This window comes from Anabrus simplex, chromosome 1 (genome assembly GCF_040414725.1).
Source record: "Anabrus simplex isolate iqAnaSimp1 chromosome 1, ASM4041472v1, whole genome shotgun sequence".
Classification (NCBI taxonomy): Eukaryota; Metazoa; Arthropoda; class Insecta; order Orthoptera; family Tettigoniidae; genus Anabrus; species Anabrus simplex.
Window position 1 is genome coordinate 1,037,232,773 of NC_090265.1, and position 26,054 is coordinate 1,037,258,826.

Below are 26,054 nucleotides of genomic sequence, written 5' to 3' on the forward strand. Positions count from 1 at the left end.
ATTGAGCGTCATAATGAACAGCAAGTTCGTAACATTTTTAAATGCCCGAGGTTTCTAGACTTACCAGTTACAAAAGGAGTTATTCGGTGGCTTCCAGATGCATTAGCACAGAGCAAAACTGCCAATCTGTCTGTTTTTTTTAAACCATTTAGCTGCCTTTTCACCAAGAGTAGATGTTGGTAAGCACCGCCTTAGTACGCCTGTTTCATCAGCATTGTAAATCTGATCAGCTGTTATATTATTAACTGCGATTATTTCTTCAAACTCGTCTTTGTATTTTTCTGCTGAATCTTGGTTTGCTGAAAGTCTCTCTCCAGTTACATCAAGTCTTCGAATTCCATGCCAAAACTTAAAGTTTCTGAGCCAACCATCAGAAAAATTGCATTCACTTTCTGCAACACCTAAGTCTTGTCCAAATTTATTTGCCTTTTCAATAACCATTGGCCTCATTACCGGCTTTCCTTTGGAGCATACTGCACTGAACCATTTGTACAATAAGCTATCTTACTGTTCCAGTTTTGGTTTTTTAAAATGTTTGTCTGGAAGCCAATGTTTCAGTTGTTACCGATAGAGAAGCAAATTTCAATAGTTCATTTTTTTGTTTTTTTATGTCGTAAATGGTTGGCGAGCCAATATTAAACTAATTCAACAAAATATTTATACTCTCATCTTTCTCCAGGTGTTTGATGATTTCCAGTTTCTGGTTGATGGCCCAAGTTACGTGCTTACGTTTCTCTCCTGATTTGGAACTTGAAGAAGGTTTCGAGAACATTGTCACTGCTTAAATACCAAGAAAACTTCCACAGGCTCTTTGATATGTATGTTCACTACACAATCAAAACAATGAACTGAAACTGTGTGTGGTGACAGCCAACAATGCCGATTGTGTCTAACAATTGCAGACGCGTAGTGGACACTTCCGGGTGGTTTCGAACCACACCGTGTGCTTTAACTGTCACAAATGTAAAGAAACATAAAAAATAACAAAAAATCCTGGAATGGTGCTGGACAGTCGGGCGTTCCAGACTGTTGGATGCCAGACTAACGGAATTCTACTGTAATAGAATTAGAATTGAAGAAAATGTTACAGTTAGTGTTACGAGTCCGGTACGCTGTATTGATGTTGTGCTTTCTCAATGGTTTGGTGATGCGATAAAATGGCTGGGTTGGTGAAAGTAGCAAAATTTGTTTTTTTGGTTTTGTCAGGAACTAGTTTAGTTGTAGTCTTTGATTTGATTTTGCCTATAATCTTAGTGATCATTTCAGGTTTAAAGCCATTCAGCATGGCTAGTGCTTTGATGTAACTCAGTTCTTTTTTTCGATTAAGATTGGAAAGTGGAATGTTCAAAGCCCTGTAAACTAAACTGAAGAATGTTGTCTGCTTATGGGAGTGGGGGTGCAAGGATTCGCTTTTTATTGTTAAAGGTGCGGCAGACAGTTTTCTGTAAATCTGGTAAACGAACTTATCTTTATCTCTAGGTAAATCGAAAAAGTTCAAGGAGTTGTTGACCTCGTCTTCCTTAGTAAAATTATTATTATTATTATTATTATTATTATTATTATTATTATTATTATTAAGGTTGTTGAGGATCATAAGTATGTTATCGCTATTGTTCTGCTGTTTATCTATGATAGCGAACGTATTGTCCACATGTCTTAGCCAAAGCTGTAAGTCAAATAAATATGAAAGTTTATTTGTTCCACCTTTTCAATACATAAAAAGAATTTAAAAAAGAATTAAAACTGTAGGGACATGTTTCGCTCTTCAAGGTAAATAATCAGGTACCTGATTGTAATTAAATTAAATATATTTACCTTTCAGTTTGAGATATAGGCTGATGATGCTCTTGATTGAAGAGCGAAACATGTCCCTACAGTTTTAATTCTTTTTTTTTTAATTCTTTTTATGTATTGAAAAGGTGGAACAAATAAACTTTCATATTTATTTGACTTTATTGTACATTTCAATACGGACCAAAATATGAGAATCATAACATGCAAAGCTGTAAGTACCGAGCTCGATAGCTGCAGTCGCTTAAGTGCGGCCAGTATCCAGTATTCGGGAGACAGTAGGTTCGAACTCCACTGTCGGCAGCCCTGAAAATGGTTTTCTGTGGTTTCCCCATTTTCACACCAGGCAAATGCTGGGGCTGTACCTTAATTAAGGTCACGTGCGCTTCCTTCCCACTCCTAGCCCTTCCTTGTCCCATTGTCACCATAAGACCTATCTGTGTGAGTGCGACGTAAAGCAAAAAAAAAAAAAGCTGTAAGTCATTGATTTTATTAATTATCAGATTAGTTTCCTGATTGTCCATAAAGATGTTAGCAAGAATGCCGGAAATCGGGTCACCCATGGCTAGTCTCTTTTGATGGTATATTCTGTTATTAAATGTGAAGTAATTATTGCTGAGGACGAATTTCAACAAATTAATAAAGTCATCTATTTCCACATCTATTTAGGTTATTCTGTTTCAGAGGATTAGTTTTTACAATGTTAATTGTATCCTTTATGGGTATGTTCGAATACATGTTAATGATGTCGTATGATATCATAACATGGTTGTCTGTTAATTTAACAGTAACTTCAAGAATCTAATATACAAATTTATTTAACTTGGATGATATATTTCTTTTGACAAATAATATGCAACTATTCTGTACTATTTCACTCATACTAGCATTTAAATGCTTGATACTTGTTTTTAAATTTTTTCATCAGATTTCCACAAACTTTCGGAAGCACAGTGCCGATTGGCACATACATCTTGATACTCTTCAAAAACTTGCTCCGTACTACATTTACCTATTTGATGTACGACTTCTTCAAGATTTTTGGAACTATCGACACGCAGTGCTGACCCCTAAAATTATACAGTGCCTCATGAACTGCAACTGAAAAATAGGTATTTGATTCTAGACTTCTCTAACATTGAAATTTCAACACACAGTGCTGCCTAAAGTGTTTTAGTGCTTCACAAACAGCATCTGACGGAATTATTTAAACTTCACATTTTATTTACCTGTGCATTGTCTTTTATACTTATTTGTGATCGGCTGATGATGACGAAGAATACTGGTCAAAACCGGTACCAATTATAATTAAGTAGGAATATAAAATTTACATTTCTTATTTTAATAGTATTGAAAGGTTGAACCATCGTATATCTTCTTTCAACTTAATATTGGAAAATGTAGACAATAAACAATCTATCAGACAATTATTTTCACGCCCACAGTGACGGCTTTCAAACCAGAACTGTTGATTGTCATCTCTTCCTAAAGCATCTCGGGACAGAGAGAATAGAAATTCTTTATAATTTTCACAATCCAAGTAGTCTTCACATACCACTGTTCTGCAACACACACCACAATCTGATGGCATCACCAACCCTAATCTCTGAAGTTCTTCAAAATAGGGGTCGCCTGTTTCATTACTCTGCAGAAGACCTAAACTTTGTCACAGCTTACCCTTCTGGATATTATTCTTACTGTATACCCAGAAATGTACAGTATATTACCCCTGACATCTCAAAATGCCCACCTAAAAATTCACATGATAAAAGTGAGTATAACTTCTTTATTACTTCCATATCGAGCCCTTGATGGAAACAGACATTTCTAATTGGCTACAGTCAAATTACACTTTTCCATGCCACCGCCACCGCAACCCTAGAACACCCTTAATCCTAATTTTACCGGGCGAGTTGGCCGTACACGTAGAGGCGCGTGGCTGTGAGCTTGCATCCGCGAGATAGTAGGTTCGAATCCCACTATCGGCAGCCCTGAAGATGGTTTTCCGTGGTTTCCCATTTTCACACCAGGCAAATGCTGGGGCTGTACCTGAATTAAGGCCACGGCCGCTTCCTTCCAACTCCTAGGGCTTTCCTATCCCATCATCGACATAAGACCTATCTGTGTCGGTGCGATGTAAAGCCCCTAGCAAAAAAAAATCCTAATTTTCATCTCACTTTCTAGGACTTGAAGTGCAGTAACATTGTAGTTACAACCAATAAGCTATCGGTACTTACTAAATGTTCTTTTAAGTTGTCACTTTGAAACTTTCCTGGTAGTAAATAATTTGCTTTCACAGTTCCAAATGAACTTTTTACAGTAACTCTTCTTCCATTTAGTGCAAAGTTTGAATTGTTCACTTAAAAATATGAGGTAAGACAAAGAGTGTGCTTTCACTGCTTACCTCACTATACTCTGAGACTGTGAAGCATTTTTAATAGATCTATTTGTACACATTCAACACTAACACTACAATAAGTGGTTCTTATATAATTTAATAAATATGCATTTAGTTGAGACCACTTGGATATTTTACCATCAGCTAAACATGTAATTTCTTTTACCAACACCTGAACATTCCCAGTCTCCTACCTTCAGGATCTTTTCTTTTAACACTTTTCAATGACAAATATTTTGGAAAATTTGGGAAAATAATTGGACATGCATCAGGAAGAAGCTCATTAGGTTTAGGTGGTAGTATAGTATAATTACGTTGACTTTACTATCACAAATTTTATCCCCTGTTGAAAAACTTTTGTGTGTGACATGTTTTTTGCATATGACTGAATCCTTCCCACATTCCCAGTTATCCCGTTTTAAGTGACAAATCCATTTTTGTTCCTTGTCTGAAGGAAACCCAAACGAGGTAACAAAACCTTATTTTTTAATGCTATAGTTGTTAAGATTCATGGGAACACATTTTCTGGGCATCTGCAAATACACAAAATGTTTTATTAATAACCCAAATTCAGTCCACACCTTCATAAATAATAATGTTATTGATTTAATGCCCCACTAACTACTTTTATGGTTTTTGGGAGACGCCGAGGTAATGGAATTTTGTCCCGCAGGAGTTCTTTGTGCCAGTAAATCTACCAACATGAGGCTGACACATTTGAACACCTTCAAATACCACCAGACTGAGTTGGGCTCAGAAAGCCAGCTCTACAGTCCAAGCTAGAATGTTTACAATTTATAGCTCCTTATAGCCTAAAAGCCATGTATCTGCTGCACAAAATTTGAGATTATCGCATATTGGACGCCCCACCCCCTTACATTTTTGGCTGTAAAAGTGGTTGAAAAAGGGGTCTAATACGTGAGTAAATATGGTCATTACTTAATTAACACAGGCATGAGAATATTTTAAAAAGAATTCACGACTCCCGTTGGTAGATAACACAATATTTTGTGTATATAAAATAATATTTTGGAACAATAAGCTATAACAACATGTTTGATTAGATTGGATTGTGCCCAATTACAGTAGTGTAGGTTATATTAAGTTACAGTGATGTATGTAATATTCCATGTCTCTATATTTCAACTAATTTATAAAATTCCCATTATTAAAGAACTGTTATATAGTTTCTACTGTGGATGTAGACTAATCGTTTCCGAGAGAGGTATAGATACCCAAACAGCATAGTAAGAACTGGTTCTCTGGTGACTATTGTTGATGTTCATGACTTTGTTTCGTACTCACCTGTGATGCTTACTCTTGAACATATCTTTTAAAAGAAAAAATAATATCTTATTGACGTCACACTTTGTAAGTTGTAATATTTTTAATTTCATTTGATACAATAACATACTTTTTGTTGACAGATAGTGTTCTTCACTGCCCTCTTTTACCTGCTTGCATCTAGTGGTGATATGTACATACCGGTGGATATGATCAGCCAATTCAGTCCACATAGTGGTAATAGGTAAATATTGATTACACCCCATTTTGAATGAAAATGTGTATGAATGGTGGTAAGCTAGGTGATCTATTTTGTAGCAAACCTTTTTTATTTATGCTTACTTCTTTTCATCTTATATCTGTATACAGGTTAGGAAATGGATTGAAATCACAACCTTCTTGGTAGAATGCAATTAACAGTATATACATACAGGAAAGATAAAATTGTGCAGATCGATATTGTTTGTTAAACCTTCATTGTTTTGAGGAGTACAAGTAGAATTCATACTGACATTCTAAAATGATTGATTAAATGTCATTGTTAGAGGATAGGTGAAGAACTGCTTTGTTGTGAAGGAGGTCTTGTTCTTATTCTTACTCTGTTCTTGACTGCTGAAGATTTAACTTAAGAATTTGGAATTTTGTGTCTTAACCCACATCTAAATCTGAATCTGAGACTGTGAATGGTAAGGGGCTAATTCAGTGTTTTGCCACACTGCTATATGGTATACACTCACCGACAAAGAAAAAGCAAAGCACTGCATATTTCAGACAAAATTTAATGTTAGTCCATTTTTGATAAAAATTCAAATATTATGACATTACAACAATATGACAATGGATCATAGGTTAATTAGCCTACTTGAGAAGATTCAGTGCATTGAAAGTTAGAAACTTCATTTTGTTCCGTATTGAACTGGGATTACAGTAAAATGAAAATGTTAATGGTCCATCTTTTCAATACCATGAATGTTTATTGATATGAATATCACATAATGTTTAAAGAAGGTTGGTACTAGTTTCGACGCTCATTGCGCGTCATCATCAGCCAACAAGTCAATTGAGCAAAATGCAACCTATCGAATAGCAATATATAACACATGATAGCACCTACAAGACAAATGTTAAACTATGACTAGTTGAAATATAAAACACATGACAGCAAATACAAAGGATTAATGTTGAAAGCTAAATTGTCAAAAGTTAAAACAATGATAGCTAAACAGAGAAGGTAACAATAGTTAGGGTATGATACACGAGAAAGTAGTCCAGCTTGAGGTTTGTAGAACATAAGGTGTACCTATATACAACATTTAAATGCACCTACTAAGGCAAATTTTAAATGTAACATTAAAATGATGAGGGTACGGTGCGTATAATCATCTAAAACATATGACAGCACCTATAAAGTCACTGTTAGATTATAACCAGTTGAAATGATGTGGTGTGTCTGACCGTAAAACATAACATTTTTGAGAAGGTATCCCAGTTGTTGAGTCTTGATAAACAAGAGAATAGTCCAGCTTGAGGTGCATAGATCATAACGCAACATATGTTATCAGTGGGAAGAATAATCTTGTTCTCTTAAGTTGCGTTAATTAACAGGCTTAATTCAGGTGGTTTCAAAGCCAACAATGTGGTCGTGTGAAGATCATAATTTGAATTAACGTCACGGTTCCCAGTTCGGTATGGAAACATGGAGACCTGACGAAAAGATTGAAAGCCAAATTAGGCATGATATAAATGTACATAGCCAAAAGAAATATAAGGGAAAGGAGGCGAACTCACCTTGAGTAGCGTGATGGCATAGATGTTGAAAGGAGAGGAGCTGGGCTGATGAAGAGAGCAATAATGGAGGCCGAGTAGCGGAAGGGATGGGAGAGTGAGGGGAGGGGAAGGGGAAAGAGGAGGAGCTAAAGCTGAGGAGTAGGGCTATGGTGGGTCAGAGGGATGAGGTAGTGGGGGTAAGTGACGGGGATGTGGATTGCACATGGCTTGAAAGATAGCACTAGTGTTTGGAAATCTGATATTTTTAAACAAGTTAATTAAGAAATCGAAAAGGATATTAGGCTTATCAGAGATTTCATTTAAGTTGAAGTTAGGATTAAAGTATTGATCGAAATGGATAAAACTATTTTCGATTATATTCATGAGAGGCCCTTTATTGGCCATTTGAAGGATCTCTAAATCGTGTTCAGTGTTGGTAAACTTGTGGTTGGAGTCAGAGATGTGTTGACCTATTGCTGAAAACCTATTGTATCTTATAGCGTTGACGTGCTCTGAATATCTAGTGGTGAAACTGCGTCCTGTTTGCCCAACGTATGAGGAATTGCAGTCATTGCATTTGAATCTGTAGATTCTGCACTTTAAGAAAGTATTGGACATGTTAACTGATGGGGAATTGTGCAGAATTTCAGAATTCTTGTTATTTGTTTTTAAGGAAATTTTTACGTTATGTTTTCTGAAGAGATTGGTGATTTTGTAGACATCTTTGTTGAAAGTAAAGGTGAAAGAAGTGGCGTCTTTAGATTTTTCTTTAGTAAGAGTGGTCTTAGGTCGTGTCTGAACTTGTTCATAATCTGTTCTATAAAGGGTTTATTGTAACCGTTAAATTTGGCGATTGCACAAATAGTATTGAGTTCGTTGTTCAAGTCTTTCTTTGACATGGGTATTGTGAAGGCACGGTGGACTAAACTATTATAGGTAGCACGTTTGTGTCCTTGGGGATGTGTGGAGTTTTACGGTAAGATTCTGTGCAGTCATTGATAAAGATTGTTGGTTGTGACAATCACAACAGTCCACCAGCACGAATTTGGAAATGTTGAAACCTGGAGCTCTGCACAGTTTCATATGCAGTTCATTTGTCCACATGTTTTCAACACATTTCCATTGCCCCAGTAATGGGTGTTAGCACCTTTAGCCACAGTTACAGCTGTGATTTGATTGGGCATGCTCAGGATGCAATTTTGAATGTTCTCCCATTCTGCCTGGAGCGCAGCCCGAAGTTGAGCCAGTGTGTGAGGGGAATGATTCCTAGCACGTCTCCCAATCATATCCCATACCTGCCAACCCTTCCGATTTACCTGGAAACTTTCCGTTTTTTAACTCGTCTTCCGATTTTCTGATGTATTTTTAATTCTTCCTATTTTTGACCAATATACCCTCCAGAACAATCAGTACTCTTACCCCAGGATAAAGGATAAATTCTTATGTGCTTGTGTAATTTATCCAACCTCATTTTCAAGCGTTTTTATTTTATGCTTTATTTCGCGAGTGTATCGTCCGTCGCCTTCGTGTATCATGTTTCCTGCTCGCTACAGCAGCATGTGTACTTACGGCTGGGGATTTGGGACAGCAATCGTCCTACAAGCAAGAGAGGCTAGCAAGCGCTAGAGACTCAGTTAGTCGGGACGAAAGAATGAGTTTCTTATTGTGTGGTTCGTGCACTATTAACATCGTTTATGAGCGTACTTTTGTTGGAATTGTATGCCACGTGTTTTTTCTTCCGGTTCTGTGCTTTTCCCAGTGTCAAAGTTAATAATGTATGAGACATACCTATCTGTTTTGTATGTGCTAGTTTCGCGTATTTCACTGCATTTCTTTTATTCTTACTTCATAATTTTAATGAGTTGAATGTATTTCAGGGAGTTGTGTCGGTGACAGTTTCTGGTATTTTCTCTTCACGTCATGGCCAAAAGACATAAAAAACGTTATCTCCAAGTGTTCAGAGATACCTACAAAATTAAATTTCCATTCATTTTACAGTCTAATAAAGGAAACTATTATGCGAATCACATCGGGGGATAAATTTTATTTCGAGTTATCGAAATTTTGAGATATAGAGAACACCGGTTTTGAGCATGTATAGCACACAATTGAATCATACGTATCTATGGGCTTTTACTGAATACGTTATGTTTAACAGTACCGGTACTTAAAAATATACAAAGAAACTCTATTTTATGGCATCACTTTAATTATAACCCTTATTATAGTAATTTTTTAGAAGATAGGATATAGTCCATAAGTAGTGAAATAAGAAACATAGCTCCGTTAACACTTTTGGAAAAAATCCGGTAACGTTTCCTCCTTTTACGTTGAAACTTTTTGTCAATACCACGCAGCCGAGTTTCATAAATGGAGCTTGCCATTGTTACTGTAGGTATGCATGCCTTTTTATCCTGTCCTTTTTTCACTTAGACCTTGGTGCAATATTTGTGATGAAATCCAAGAATTAAAAAATCTTCCTATTTTTGATTCCTAAAAGTTGGCAGCTATGATATCCCAGACAAGCTCTATCGGGTTTAGATTGGGACTACGAACAGGCCTCACCATGCACTCAGTTCTGACTTCCTCCAGGTACTCACGTACACAAACAGCAACGTGTGGGTGAGCATTGTCATGCATCAGGATAAAGTCCTCGCCAATGACAGGTGCAAAAGGCACTGCGTGTTCCACTAAAATCTCCTCGATGTGTCGGTGGGCTGTCAAACTTCCATTCTCGACGAACAAAGGCTCCGTACACACATCAGTGGTAATCCCAGGCCAGACCATCACAGAGTCTCCATGAATGGTGTCCTTGCAAAGAACATACAGGGTGAATAATGTTCCTTGGGCCTCCTCCATACTCTTTCCCTTCTATCCGGTGCCCTCAAACTGAATCTGGTTTCATCCGTGAACAGCACTGAGCTCCAATACTCCACAGTCATGTTTTGATGAGCATTGGAGAATTGCATCCGAGATGCGTGATGCTCAAGTTTAAGAAGCAGAGGTCATGTGGTGGGTCTCTTGGACTTTAAATCCGCTACATACAACCTCCTCCTTATTGTCTTTTCGCTGATGTTCGTGCCCCGTACTTGCTTCAAATGATTTCTGGCTTCCACAGCTGTTGTGTGTCGATTACAAAGAACTTGTATTACAAGAAAGTGATCATCACACTCAGTAGTGCTTCTCCTATGTCCAGAACCAAGCCTCCTGGTAGATATTGTCCTCTCTGTACCTTGTAACAGTTCTCTACACGTTAGAACAAGACGTGCCTACAACATCTGCTACACAGTGTATACTGCGCCCATTCTCCACTAATGCTACGGCCCTTGCTGAGTTTTCAGGTGAAAAAGCATTGTGACCTGACTTAGAAATGAGACTAACTGTTATAGACAAGCTGTAATGTCCACAAAAATAAGCGACATGAGAATTCACTGAAATAAACCTTAAGACAGCTGTTTGTGGTTATTCTTGTTAAAAGGTGGGAAATGCCAGTATTTGTGTTGTGATTGTCATGATCAGTAATGTTTATAAATTATTGCACTGAAACTTCTCAAATGGGCTAATCAACATACAGTGAAACTCTGTTAAGAAGTTTTTCAAGGGACTGAAAAAAAAAAAAAAAAAGAAAAAAAAAAACAACCACCTTCTTAAGCAGGAAACTTCTTAAAAGGGGTAATGCCCGAAAACTTACTCTGTACTTTGAAATACATGTGGAACACACAGCCAACAGATTTCCTTGTTTGTGAACAATACCACAATACCAAAATAGGCCAATATATAAGAGCTGCTAACAGAAAGCCACAACATAAAAATTCGATTATCATGACAATATTTTTAGAGATAAAGTAAAATAATTGAATATATCGTATTATAAATATATTTTACTTAATTTTACCCCGTGGCAAGATTCTCCCTTCGAAACTAGAGACATATCCGGAATAAGCTGGTAAAAAAGTGCGATATCATCGAGATTAAAAACATTGCAAGGTTTGCTTATTTTAGCAGGCAGTATCATTTCCTTCCACGCTTCCCTTTCCTCCGCGTGCACACACACACACACACACACACACACACACACACACACACACTCTCTCTCTCTCTCTGCTTCGCCACAAATTGTTTTGTAAACGATGCCGGCTCGATTTTTAAAGCAGTCCAGCCACCCGTTCGATGCGGTAAAAGGTACCCTTAATTTGCATGCAATTTTTTGGCTTTCTCCTTCACAATAGTCCCACTGAAAGGTATGTAAACTTGGCTGCTGTTTAAACCATATTAGCAGAGCTTGTTCTATTTCATCGTACTTTTCAGATTTAACTTCCTTGCAACTTGCTAAAGTATTCCCTGCAGAAGCAAAGATCTTCTTTCTTCGCTATAATGCCATTCAAAGTAGACGGTGGCATCCCCAGCTCCTTTGCCAAAGCAGCACGGGAAAGTGTAGATGACTCCACTTTCCTTATAATCTCCACTTTGTTTTTTATTGTTAGTGCCTTTCACTTGATCTCTTTCCTCTGAGATCCACTCATTTTCACTTAAAACGTTTGTACGTTAATATTACAAGTACAACTAACTTCGCGACTCCTATTCATACTAATTATGACGCTACACTATGCTTGGCAATCCGTAGCTTAGGCTTACAAGACGCAAAGACAAGATGTGTACTACAGTTTGTTAGCATGTGCTTTTTATCTTCCTCACATCCCCGACGCCTGCTTCAAGGATAACGACAGCAAATGGGAAATCTGGCAACTTATTCTTAGAACCTAGGCCTAAATCGCCCCTGCATTCCTACTGGTTGTGACGGCAATGGGTGTAGTTTCTGCAAAGGAACACGCTTAACCATCCACTTATATCTTCTTGACGTGTACAATTGATTGTTTCATCAACGCCTTCTTAAACACCGAACTTGCATTGTTCAAAGCATGGCCTCCGCTACACATACGATTGCTGGACCTGAATGTCACATATAAGACTTTCTTTATTCTCGTGCTGACATGTGATCTTTTATTTACTGTGGTTTCTGCTTATTCTCTAGATGATGTTTTTCTGAATACAATTATCTGATGACCACGGCGTTTTGAGCTTATAAATGTACCTCTTCATCTTATTTCAATCAAAATTTCCTATTCAAATGAGCGAGTTACTTTGGCCGACAGACACAGTTGGGCATATAACACGGCCAGGGGGAGCCCCTCAAGGAGATGGAGAACCAATGGGGTCCGAACCAACAACCAACAAACGAGCGTGCCACCTGACCAGGACACTAGTCCCGGCACAAAACCATATGCCGGTAGAAAAATTGAATTCAGCACCTCGGAAAAAGAGGAGACTCAACATGACCAACCAAGTCCGCGACGTGCGAGCCTCCCCCGTGCATCACACCGGTGGACTACAAAGACGCGTGGGCCCTGACAAAACACAAAGGTGCGAACGAGGGGAAGGTCAGCAGAGCTTCGACTGCCACGCGAGGACCTGCGGATCATTGCCACCGGGAACAAGGACACCGTCGGCCAGACCCAGCAGATTCCCCATGGAAAGGTGGTGGCCGCCGATCGAACTATCTGGCTGCGAAATGTGTACTGCAACAGCGCCAATGAGAGGACAGTGTGATTGAGGTAGTCTAATTGTAATTAAACAGTGAGGACTAAGAGAGATGAAGGCATAGATATAAGGACACCTAGATATAATTTAAGACCTAGAGTAAGGAATGTGCAGGATAGATATTGAAGGTTTTTGGGGGATAATTGTCGTAGGTAAGACATCGTAACTGGTGTAAAACCTTCAATTATTGTGTTTGGTATAGTTTAGTTATATTTTATGAAATGCTTAATTATCTTTTATTAAATGTTAAATATGACTAATACATGGTTTCCCTGTAAATATGTGTTATAAAATTTGTATAACCTCAAATACGTATTGTGTACAAGTCTAACCTCAAAATCTATATAGTCGAAAAAGGTAGAAAACTCTATAATGATTGTTTATTTTGTTTATTAGTGTAACCAGCTTTTTAGCAGTCACACGATACACACTTAAGGGAAGAGGAAAGAAATTAAACTACACGGCACCATAAAACCTTAACACACAATAAACATCAGATGAACTGCGCCAAGACACAAACAAATATCAGGTTGGCCAATGTGACTATCATAAGGAATGTGGAATGGGGCTGGGCAATCCTACCAGGGCCATAGAGATATGAAATTATTTTCGAGAATAAACATTACAAGGTAAATTTTGAACAGAATTCATCTATCCACACCGTCCAGTTACACAATTTATGAAATACAAATTACATGCACTTGCCAAGAGCTTTGCAATTAGGACAAGAGGTTAACTAAATATATCTTAGCATAAATCAAGTTCTACACTACACATTTCAAGGTGAGAGGAAACACAAGATACAAATACAATATAAATGAAAGTTAAGGTGCTTCCTAAGACATCTGAGCCACATAAAGGGAATAGGGGGAAATTAGAAATATTTAAACTTGGCGCAGAGGCCAGTTCAACTTGCTCCCACACAAAAAACACTTCTGATGCGGGGCAGCGGAAAAACTAGCGTGCATCGAGTGACACAGAGATACAAGAGGCAAACCCCAAGGGAAAATACATTAATCTACAAATTACGAGTTTAGCAAAACAAGAAAAGGGGAATCCTTCGAAAACAAACAGGCAGGCCCAGCTGAAAAGCTAAGGCATCTGAAGTAATTGAGTGACGGGTCTGGGTGAGTAGGGCAAACATCTATGTGAAAATCCAAGCGAACATTAAATATAATTTAAGGTGGAACTGAGGAGAACAGTGCTTACCCCAAGGTTTCCCATCCTGGGAGGGAGGATCCACCGACGTGCGTAAAAACGTGGGACTGACGAGAGAACAAAAGACTACGAAATCCTGCCTCGCTCACATAAAAAGGGAAGTCTGGCCTTGGTGTAATTACCGAGTGGCCAATCAGAGTACAGGAGCTTGCCTATCACCATCCAGATCCACCAATCATAACTCTTTACCCAGTCGCGATGTTTTGACTATGTTCCAGAACACATACAGACACTAATCGTGAACTTTCTATCTTCCAGAATTAGTAAGGACATATTTCTAGAATCGACAACCAACAGGGGCCAACATGCCCTGTTCTAAAAGTGCTCGTCACAACCTTTCTGGACTGTTCCAACTATTATAGAACAATAATTTACAATCTAGTAGTTACTTAAGTAGATAAAGGGAATACAAATAAAACATACTACAAAAATATTTTACACCATACAGGTTAGGTAGCTAAATGGAATACTGATAAAATATTCTACCACAACACTCCACATCATACAGTAAGTATTCCTTAAAAAAGGTTTTCAAATAAAATATTCTACAACAACATTCCACATCATACAGAAAACATTTAAAAGAGAACATTTAAAAGAGATTCTACACAGGTCTCAGATTTATTCTACTATAATTTGGTGTATATGAAGGGTTCTGGAAACTTACTGTAAGGTTTATTATCCAGATACATGTAGAGACATTAGGAATGTTGGAGAAATTTCCATGTAAATTGGTAAACAGTAACGAAAGTTCGAGTACCTCATTCAACTAGCTGGTCGATCAATGTTTCGAGTGTGTTTCATTAGAGTGTTGTACAAACCCTTCAAAAATTGATCATTCTAGATGGTTGATCAAACAGTATATATATCGAGCTGTCGGTCATTGAGTCAGTCAGGTTGGACTCGAAGGCAAGTGTTGGACTCTGAGTGACTGTTGGGTTCCGAGGTGGAGACGTTGAATTCAAGAGAGCGTATGTTATAGTGCGTAAGTCAGTGTTGTTGATATCTGTACTTGTCAGAATCGACTTCAGGGTACTCCGCTATTAAGTATTGTAGTGTCATTTTCTACTGTGTATAATTGTGTGTTGTGACTTATGGGGACAATGAAGTAATTTACAGAAGGAAGTGAACGTGTTCTCATGTGAAATTTATTTCCATCAAATAAAATCGCATTTGAGAGCAATACTACTGTTGTCCTGTCTTAATAATCCAAATCTCATTTCAAAGAGATAGCACAGCCAGGATGATTCTATGTATTGTGCTACTCTGCATTTATTCTGATCGTCTTAATATTTCTACTTTAGGGATAGCATCATGGTACAATAGTATTATAACATATATACGATGTAATATAGAATATGCATCTCTTGTATTGAATGGTACTGATAACGATATTTCTGAGATTGTTTCTAAGATAGGGAAAGTTGCTGTGGTCAATATTTATAAACCTCCGGGAATAACATGGCCGGTGTATGTGCTTCACACTCGCATGCATCCTGCAATAGATGTGGGAGACTTAAACATTTATCATGAAATGTGGAAATATCGTCATAATGATGAAAATGAAATTGCTTGTATGATTGGACAGAACAGCACAATCTCAATCCTGTCTTTGATGCCAAAGACTGATGTTTTTTCTGATCCACTGCTCGGAAGACAGACCATAATCCTGATCTTTGTTTCATCTCATCTGACAATAACCTTCAACCGCTGCCAATGTCCAGACAGTATGGCAGATTTCCTCCCAGAGCCAACACCAGTTAATTATCCTTGAAATGGGCCATAGTATCCTAACAATGAGATCATTTCCACATCCTAGATGGAACTTCAACAAAGCCAACTGGACAGTATTCTCAGAAAACCTGGATAAATGTGTGGTATGGATTCAACCGACAAGGTTTAATTATAAGTGCTTTGTTAGAGATACAATAAGTGTAGCAAAACAATGTTTCCCAAGAGGCATATGTTCTTGGATGGACAAACGAATGTGAGAAACTATATAGGAAAGTTTGTTTAAGTAACGATCATGAAATAGCCAATGGTCTCCTACATAACCTAGGTACAACGTGGCGTACTAAGTTGGCTGAGACGGTAGAATCCGTGGACTTCTGTACATTTAGTAAAAAGATATAGTCTCTCTTGAAGAAGCTTGGTGGTGGTAAGCTACCCGTCGAACAATTGAAGCTCTCGCACCCAGTCAAATGGCATCCAACATAACTTTTATTTCAAGAGGCCTACAAAATAAACGACGTACAATCAAGGTTAAGAAGGGATTAAAAGTGCTTAAATCATAAAGCTCCTTGAATTCTGAATATTCCACCCTTTTCACTCCAGAAAGTAACAATAGCCCATAACGATATGAAAGCAGGAGAGGTACCAGGTTTTGATGGTATCCATCCCAGATTCCTTCTCAACTGTGGAAAATATGTGAGAAAATGCTGGCTGAGTTTTATACAAAAATTCTCAAATCAGGCAATATACCACGTGAGCTAAAAAAAAAAGAACAAACATAATTGCAATCTGTAAACCAGGCAAACCAAGTGGCAAACCTGAAAGCTAGAGACCCATTGTTTTGCTTTGTATGATCTACAAGCTTCTGAAAAGGCTGATTTACAACTGAATTAGCCATACAATTTTCAAAAACTTACATGCTGAACAAGCAGGTTTTCATCCACACCATAGCTGTATAGATCAGGTCCTTTCTCTGTCAATATTGAGGCTAATTTCCAGGAACATCAAAAGACTTCAATAGCCTTCATTGATTTAACAGCAGCTTTTGATACTGTGTGGAGACAAGGATTGATGTTCAAACACCTTCAGATTATTCCTTGCTTAAGAACTGGGAATCTGATAAATAATATGCTCAGCAATAGAAGCTTCCATGTTCTAATCCAGAAAGTTTGGATACACTGATGATTGAGCATAGCGGTAAGTCATAGTCTTAGAAGTTACAGAGGACACACTAACCAAGGACCTATCAACAATGAGCAAATATTTTTGTAATTGGAGGTTACAGCCTAGTACTGCCAAGGCAGAAGTATCTTCTTTCCATCTTGACAACAAACTGGCCAATAAAGAAATACATGTCTACTTTGAAAATAGACTACTTTCACCTAATAAATATTCCAAGTATCTGGGAGTTAATTCAGATAGGACTCTAAGCTTCAAAGATCTTACTAAAACAGCCACTGAGCTTAGAACCAAAAACAATATCCTGCAGAAACTGTGTGGTATGACTTGGGTTTCATCAGCTTCTCAAGATTTCTGCCCTTGGACTGGTCTACCCAGTGGCAGAATATTGTGCATCAACCTGGTTAAATAGTGCTCATGTCAGGCTTGTTAATACTCAACTCAACCAAACCATGCATTTCATTTCAGGGACAATCAGATGCACTCTCTCGTCATCCTCCCCTGAATTCTGCAAGGAGACTTGTTGAATGTGAATTCAACATGAATAATCATTGGAAGCAATTGTGGACAGTTCCTGCTACACCTGAACAACTATGCCATGCATTGCAGCTACAGTAAACCACCAGGTTCTGAACTCCCCAGAAAGACCTGGTCTACTCTAAACAAAATCAAAACAACTGTGCCGATGCACTGATTCCCGTTACAAATGGAAGAAAATTCATTTTCCTGGATATAACTGCAGTGTTGAAAGTCAAACTGTTCACCACATTATCCAAGATGTCCACTAATGGTCGGAGTTCTTCCTGGTTACAATAAACTGCATTAATTATATAAAAGATGGAAATCTGGCATTGTGACCCTTTCTGTGTAAATAGTTATATTGTAAAGTTATGTTTCACTCTTATTGTACTGTATGTTATGATTTTTACCAAACACTAAATAAAAATAACATCGGGCGAGTTAGCTATGTGGTTAGGGGCGCACAGGTGTGAGCTTGTATCTGGAAGATAGTGGGTTTGAATCCCACCGTCAGCAGCCCTGAAGATGGTTTTTGGTGGTTTCCCATTTTCACACCAGGCAAATGCTGGGGCTGTACCTTAATTGAGGCCATGGTTACTTCCATCCAACTCCTAGCCCTTTTCTATCCCATCGTCACCATAAGACCTATCTATGTCGGTGTGACGTAAAGCCACTAGAAAAAAAAAACAAAAAAAAAACAAAAAAAAAACAAAAAAAAAAAAAAAAAAAAAAACCACCCTCAACTTGTGGTGCAGATTAGTGATGCAGTGACTAGCTGCACTGGAATGTCTACCACCAAACTGGTTCAACAGGTCCACACAAGTCTGGGAAGATGTGGACATGTTGTGAAGGCTTTGAAATTTAAACCATTCCAGATAACAGTTGTGCAAAACTTGAATGAACTAGACATGGACGAACATGTAAATTTTTACCACTGGTTGTTGAATATTTGGCAGATGTTTGGTTAGACCTAATTTTTATTTATTTATAATGAACAATAAGGTATGGTTTCATATAGATGATCAGAAGATCAATGTGTATTATGCTGCAACTGCCACACATTTTATCGACACTATTGTTCGACTCCACAGTCAACATGGATGTCTACTTGACCTTGTTGGAGGAATTTTATCCCCAACTAGCAAAAAAGTAGCATGCTTATAGCTGCTTCTACCATGATGGGGCAACTTGTTAATGTCTGAGAGATCCTATCCTCATGTTGTTGAGAATTTTCCTGCTCAGTAGACAGTGAGCAAAGGCTTGTGGCCTCAACATTCACTGTTCTTGTTAAAGGACATTAATGTATGTGGATACTTGAAGTGAAGGGCATAAGAACAGAATCCTCTTATTGTTGAGGAAATAAAGGACAACATGATTTTATCTGCAGTATCGCCATTGCGCAATTGGCACAAGTATATATGGAGATGTACACAGAAGAATTTGGATGTTTGTGAAGAGCATTTCCAGCATTTATTGTGATGTTTAGTGTACGTACTTCATTATGTTGATTATTCATTGTATTTTATTAATTATGGGAAATTTTTAGATGAAGTGATGGAGGCTTTTTGTGCCCAACCTTGTCTATTCTGCTTTTTCACACGCTTGCTTGCTTGCTTGCTTGCTTGCTTGCTTGTGATATGACATAATAATGTAATATGGTAAGGGAAAAAACAAATTGGTTAATTTTGTAGATCTGTCTCAATTTCATCTTTGGCTTTCACAGTATGACAGTGACTTCAAGGTACTATCATAATTACAAAGACGCACACACGAGATGCTATCAATTGTGTACACTGTTTTATTTACAAATTATATACAAATTATACACACAATAATAAACTCCATCTTGAACTGAGTCGAAGAAGAAGAAGAAGAAGAAGAAGAAGAAGAAGAAGAAGAAGAAGAAGAATTCCGTCACATTTGCATGTCGGCCAACTATCAACACAACAAAATCACAACATGAGTTCACACACGTGACTAACGACTTTCACTAGCAACAATTCGCTAACTCTACTCCTAAGACTGTCTCTTTATATACCTTTCCTGGTCAGGCTTCTGGAAAAGTATGACACAGCATGCTTTCTTCTATCTTTTCAAGTCTCCAGTAACCTATATACAGATGAATAGAATATTCTGTAAAACTCTAGTGACAAAAGTGCGTTGTTCTAGACTATTACCCTGTGTTGCACAATATTACATTGGATTTATACATCATATTTACAGGTAATAATAAATTATATACTATTAATTACGTGTTCTTACTTTAAATAAAGTTGTATTAATGTACATACAGCAGACGTATACAACACACAAATAATAAATGATATGACTACGATTTATACCAAATAAAGTCTGTAAAGGATTGATTGATTGATTGATTGATTGATTGATTGATTGATTGATTGATTGATTGATTGATTGATTGATTGATTGATTGATTGATTGATTGATTGATTGATTGATTGATTGATTGATTGATTGATTGATTGATTGATTGATTGATTGATTGATTGATTGATTGATTGATTACAACCTGTCATACAATTGACAGATTTTATTGTAAAGTCTGTTTTGATGTCATTTGATTAAAAACTTTATTTAATCTAAAGTGTCCACCTAATCAATACATATCACTTCACATATGAAGACACATGTAATTTTAATGTCTAAGCGTAATACCAACTTGAATTCCAACTTTATCTTCACTTTATCTTTCCTACTTTTAAAGAGGTACATATTTTGTCATACTGGGAGACTTAATAAAAATAATAACTTAAAAATAAAATCACTATTGAATATAACTACTGAATACTATTGAGTACATCAACTTGTCTTCTGAGGAATCTTTAGAAAATATCTGTGGGACAGTTTGTTTTGGTCACATTCTACAAAATTCCTTAAGAATATTTTGAAGTGCACACTTAAAAAACATCCAGAGTACAATTCTTCTTTGTAAAAACTCTGTTAAAAACAATTAGCAGCTGATTGTAGCTTGATTTGAGTTTGTGTACTGATTGTGTATGTGTTGTTGAGCAATAGCCCAGGAGATAGAAAAGGAAATGGACCTCGCTGACTGTTGGTTTTGTCAAATTATCTGAGTGCTGGAAGCTTTTGAAAAGAAATCTGGTCAGTAACAAGGTCTGGAAAGAGAAAGAATATTTTGTTGATTTAAAGTGCTGAAGTAAATAGAGTTTTAGCAGGCAAGTTGGCCGTGTGGTTAGGGGCGTGCGGCTGTGAGCTTGCATCCGGAGATAGTGGGTTCAAATCCCACTGTAGGCAGCCCTGGAGATGGTTTTCCGTGGTTTCCCATCTTCACACCAAGCAAATGCTGGGGCTGTACCTTAATTAAGGCCATGGCTGCTTCCTTCCAACTCCTAGTCCTTTCCTATCCCATTGTCACCATACTTATCTATGTCGGTGCGACGTAAAGCCACTAGCAAAAAATAAACAGCAGTTTTTCTTGTTGAGAAAATATTGAAACTTAACTCTCTTTGTACTCCTCCCTATGGCTGACTGCCTCCCGAGCTAAGCGTTATCTTGTTCTTTACAGTGCTGCTGCACGTATTTCACTTGTGTTTTCTCGTGTCAGGAGGGACCTGACTTGGAGGGTGCAGGAAATTGTTGTTAGCAGGGGAAGGGGAAAATTTTCCGCTCTTGCACAAATCGGGGAGGAGGGGTGTTTGTTTATATGAAGGTAACTTAAAATTGTTGGGTTTCCGTGATGTTAAGGTAAAAGGTATTCGTTTGGATAGTGAATTTTTGGTGTCTTGAATATCATTCAGGTTGTTATTGAAACCCTGGTCCAATCTTATATAGATATTCTTTTATATGCTCATCAGATTCCTTTTATTTATTCTTTTAAGTATGGTTAAGTCTTCGTTTATATTAGTGTATTGGTGGCCACTTTCTCCCATGTGTACGCTCATAGCCAAATACTTTCTGTATTTGTTGGCGTTGACATGTTCCTGACGTCTTGTAGAGAAATTTGTTCCCGTTTGTCCAACGTACGCAACATCGCATGAACGCATTTAAGCTTATATATTCCTGAACCTGAAAAATCCTCTTTATTATAATTTATGCTAGTGTGATTATTGGTTGAAAGCGAAACTTGGTAACTGTGTTTTTTGAATAAATTTGTAATTTGAAAAATTCCCGGGTTTGTAAATATGAACATGGCGTATTAAGATTTCTTATGTTTTTCAGGTGTTAATTTTATGCTTTCTATCTTTTAACCTTTCCTATGATTTTTTTAAATGTTATTACTACTAAACCCATTTAAACTAGCTGTCTTTTTTATGAAACTTTGTTCTTTATTTCTTTCTGTGTTACCGGGTGAGTTGGCTGTGCGGTTAGGGGCGCGCATCTGTGAGCTTGCATCCGGGAGATAGTGGGTTTGAATCCCACCGTCAGCAGCCCTGAGGATGGTTTTCCGTGGTTTCCCATTTTCACACCAGGCAAATGCTGGGGCTGTACCTTAATTAAGGCCACGGCTGCTTCCTTCCAACTCCTAACCCTTTCCTATCCCATCGTCGCCATAAGACCTATCTGTGTCGGTGCGACATAAAGTCACTAGAAAAAAAAATCTTCCCATGTTTGATAGTGGGTAGTTAAACGCATGGTAGGTCATGTTAGAATGTGCCGCCCTCCTGTGGCTTCCGGGATGTAGCAAATTGTTTTTAATAGTAACTGGGATAAATGCGCCCTTTCTGTACACCTTATAGAAGAACCTATGATCAACGTGAAGAAGAGCAAGACAATGGTGATGAGTAGAGGAAGTAAAGAAGGAAAAAGAGCTATTAGAATTGGAGACAAGGTACTGGAAATGGTAAAACATTTCAAATAGTTTGGAAGTAAACTGACAGAGAATGGAAGACTGGATATGGAAATCAGTAGGAGGATACTACAGGGGAGTGCCTTTTACCATCTGTTAAGGAGATTAATATGGAATAAAGATGTACCAATGATGGCTAAAGAAGTAATGTACAAGGGATATTACTTACCGAACCTATAATGTCATATGCAGGAGAAACCTGGACAATGATTCGGAGAGATAGGAGTAGAGTAAAAGCAGCTGAAATGAAATTCCTCTGAAATATGGTACAGAAGACAAGGAGGGATAGAGTGAGAGATGAAAACATACGAGAAGAGCTAAATATACAAAACCTTAATGTCAGATTGAGGTTGTTTGGACATGTCAAGCGGATGAAAGAAGAACGACTGTTAAGACAAGTACTGGAAAGGCAAATGACAGTAAAGAGAGGATGAGGAAGACCAAGATTATGATGGATGGACTCTGTGAAAAACATAGAAAAACTGAACCTGGACTGGAACATGGTATTGGATGAGGAATGATGGAGAGACATTACGAAGGGGAGAGAAACCATATTCTCCCCCACCTACCCAGTGTCAGTTGAAGAAGGGGAAATGATGATTATAATGATGTTTGATGTGATATTTAGTAAATTCTGGGAAACTGTAGGTAAAGAATTGCAAAATAATTCTTTGAAAAATCTAATGAACAGTGTTGATGTCAAGAGAACCACAGGTGAAGAACAGACCTTCGCAAAAGCTCCTATCTGTAGAGTATAGAGTAGTTTGTCCTGTTGCTTTTAGAAATATTCATAGCCTAAGTGAGAGAAGATTATGTACAGAACTGTATTGATGAATTTAAGACAATTGTCTTTTTTTTAAACGGTTTGGACTAATTTACCATTTACAATATTCTTATCAATGGCAGTTTATTTGATAGCATACTAGCTGTGGTGCCCATTGTTGACGGGACAATCATATAGCATGTGCAGTGTTATCTTGCTTCTCAGCTACTTTCCGCCGATATTCAGGCAGGCTGTTTTACTCGGAATGCAGCAGTAATCCCATCTATTGGAGATGAGTGGCAACAGATGAGACAAATCATATCACAACAGTGGTCAATGTAATGTTATTGTTGATCAGTTTTGTGATATCTCGATCTCTTAGATGTTCATATTTAGTTTTCTTTCGACTCAATATTAGGGCATCTAATATAAAGGGAGGCGTTTCTTCTTTCATGACACCCTCTTGTCTTATTCTCCCAGTCATTGTTCCTTTTTGACATTTTTCTCATTCTTTATAATCATCTTCACAATAAATTGTCCTTAAGACAGTCCTTACAAAAACTATCACCAGTTAGCACATTGAACAATATTTCACTGTTAGCGATGGTCTGTGTTGATATGGACTAAGCAATAAAAATCTAAATTCAATAATATTTCTGTTATCATAGCCAGTACAGTAAAAATGTATGTCATACATGATCAGAAATTTATTTCTATATAACTTTAGTCATTCAGTATTTTTCGATGGGACCACTAATAACAGATATTTGGGAATTAAATTTTAGGCTTTCCCCTAAACTGCCATTTCACTCACCATAAATAAAACTATTTCTAGCCTGAATTGTAGTGTCTCATTCCCTGACTTTACATACTGATTTTCATTAAATTCTCCTCAGCCATTTTCTTGTGATACCCAGACAGACAGAGATGACAGAAAATTAAAAAGTGCATTTCTTTGTTGCTGTGGATACGAATGAGACAAAAATACCATTCTTTTAAAATTCTGAGCGATGTGCAAACAAAACTCTGATTATATATACCGGTATATAAAGACCTTATTCTTTTTTTGAAAGTGGTTGAATATTAATGTGCAGGAGAAATGTAGGACTCGTAACTTCTAATGCATATGTCTCGAAACAGAATTTTGGCACAAATGTGATTGCTGTTCTAAAGGCCTCGTGTGCACGGTTTTGTTTGTGTGTGGCTGTTTTTTTTTTTTTTTTCCTCCCTCTCTTTTACCTGAATGTGTACTACATTACTGTCATTTTGCATTTGCTTGGTACAATATATTAAATTGAGGTTGCAGGGGCTGATGACCTAGATGTTAGGCCTCTTTAAACAACAAACATCATCATTGAGGTTGCAGGGTTCTAAGGTGTTCAGAAACAGAGTAGATTGTTGTATTTTTGTCACACAAACTTTCTTTCAGTTTCTCATTAATTTTTGTAGTCATTGGAGCTTCCCAGGCTCATCTTGTATTTTGGTCAGGGTTTTAAGACTAGACGTCTATCCTGCTGCCATGCAGTATTTTCAGATAAAAATTTCATCGTAGAATCTATTGAGATTCAAATCTTAGCCTTTAAATGGGAAATACAGCACTAAGCCACTATTGCTAATAATATCCTTGCCTCCTCCTGTCATTTCATACAGTATTATTTCTATCCTAATTTCAGGTTTGCTGTTGCTCTGGAAGTTGCCATAGCCAGTGTGTTCAAAGCTTCATTTAACAGGGCTGTCATCTTGGGACTGTGGACATGGTTTATTCATAATCTTTTTCAAGTAAAGCTGGTCTATATTCCATGTGGTAAGGCTGGATTATATAATTTGATGCTTTTATAGTTGTAACTTTTCATTTTCTGCATTCTTGGTTTATATAGCTCTTTGATAAAGATTTCTTTTAAATTATATTATGTATTCTGAGTATTTTCTAAATTATAGTGTAAGTAAAAATGTATTTTTCATAAATGTTTAAGAATTCATGAAGAAGTTATAAGGATGTTATGAATCATATACAGGGTGAATCATCTAAAAGTTGTACCCCAAATATTTCTGAAATAGAATGTGCTATTGATGTACTGTTTTCACAGAAATGAAGTGTAACTAAGGGCTCACAATTGTAGCCCAAATACAGATTTTAATAATTATTTGAATGTGTTTTTTTTTTTTTTTTAAGTCCCTTTTTTTTTTTTATGAACAGTGCCTGTTGACATTAACAAAATAAACTGGGGTAAATTGGTATGTCAGTGGTGATTTTTCAGGATTCTGGTACAAGTAGTTTATGAGTTATTGTAGTTCAAAAAATGTAAATACCAACAGTTGTCTGCTCCATTCAACTGCTTAGTTATGAAGTTATGATCTTACGTTTGTTTCCTTTACAATACACCGATTGCACTGCGACTTCCTTGTTAGTTAGCTGACACATTAAATGCGAATGGCGAATGTAGGAAGAATGCTGTTCATTCTTGTGCTCTGTATGCTCTGTATCGCTCATCTTGACAATTATTTGTGAACCTCTTCAACCAGTTCCTTGAAAACCTAGAAAACATAACAGAAACAAATGAGTGACTGAAGAAGAGGGTGAAATGAATTATTTTCTAGCTGTTTCTGTAAATCGCACGTTAGTTCCCATGCAGTCGCACAAGAAAGGGCATGAGTTGGGTAAGTGTACTGCATGTTCTCCGCTGTCGTGACTTCCATCTGTATCGTGCAAGATATAGCAGATATCCTGGATTCAGGAGGCCAAATGGACTGTATTGCGATTGACCTATTTAAGGCATTTGATAGGGTAGATCGTGGAAGACTACTGGCAAAAATGAGTACTTTTGGATTAAAAAAAAGAGTGACTGAATGGGTGGCTATATTTCTAGAAAATAGAATTCAGAGAATTAGATTAGGCGAAGCTTTATCTGACCCTGTAATAATTAAGAGGGGAATTCCTCAAGGCAGTATTATTGGACCTGTATGTTTTCTTTCAT

At 37.3% G+C, this 26,054-nt stretch overlaps 1 protein-coding gene across 4 annotated transcripts in view; it reads left to right on the forward strand.

The window, feature by feature from the left end:
* LOC136857929 (transmembrane protein 245) overlaps window positions 1–26,054 on the forward strand; it is a 323,942-nt gene that overhangs the window by 197,907 nt on the left and 99,981 nt on the right. For 3 of the 4 annotated variants that reach the window (XR_011017582.1, XM_068225347.1, XM_067137028.2), the window contains exons 10-11: window positions 5,617–5,717; window positions 24,753–24,883. Coding sequence is in view for 2 of the 4 variants with exons in the window: in XM_068225347.1 (XP_068081448.1) it covers window positions 5,617–5,717; window positions 24,753–24,883 (232 nt within the window). In the remaining 2 variants the exon portion in view is untranslated. Of the gene's footprint in view, window positions 1–2,719; window positions 2,904–5,616; window positions 5,718–24,752; window positions 24,884–26,054 lie in introns of those variants that run through there. The other variant, XR_011017584.1, reaches the window with a different exon arrangement.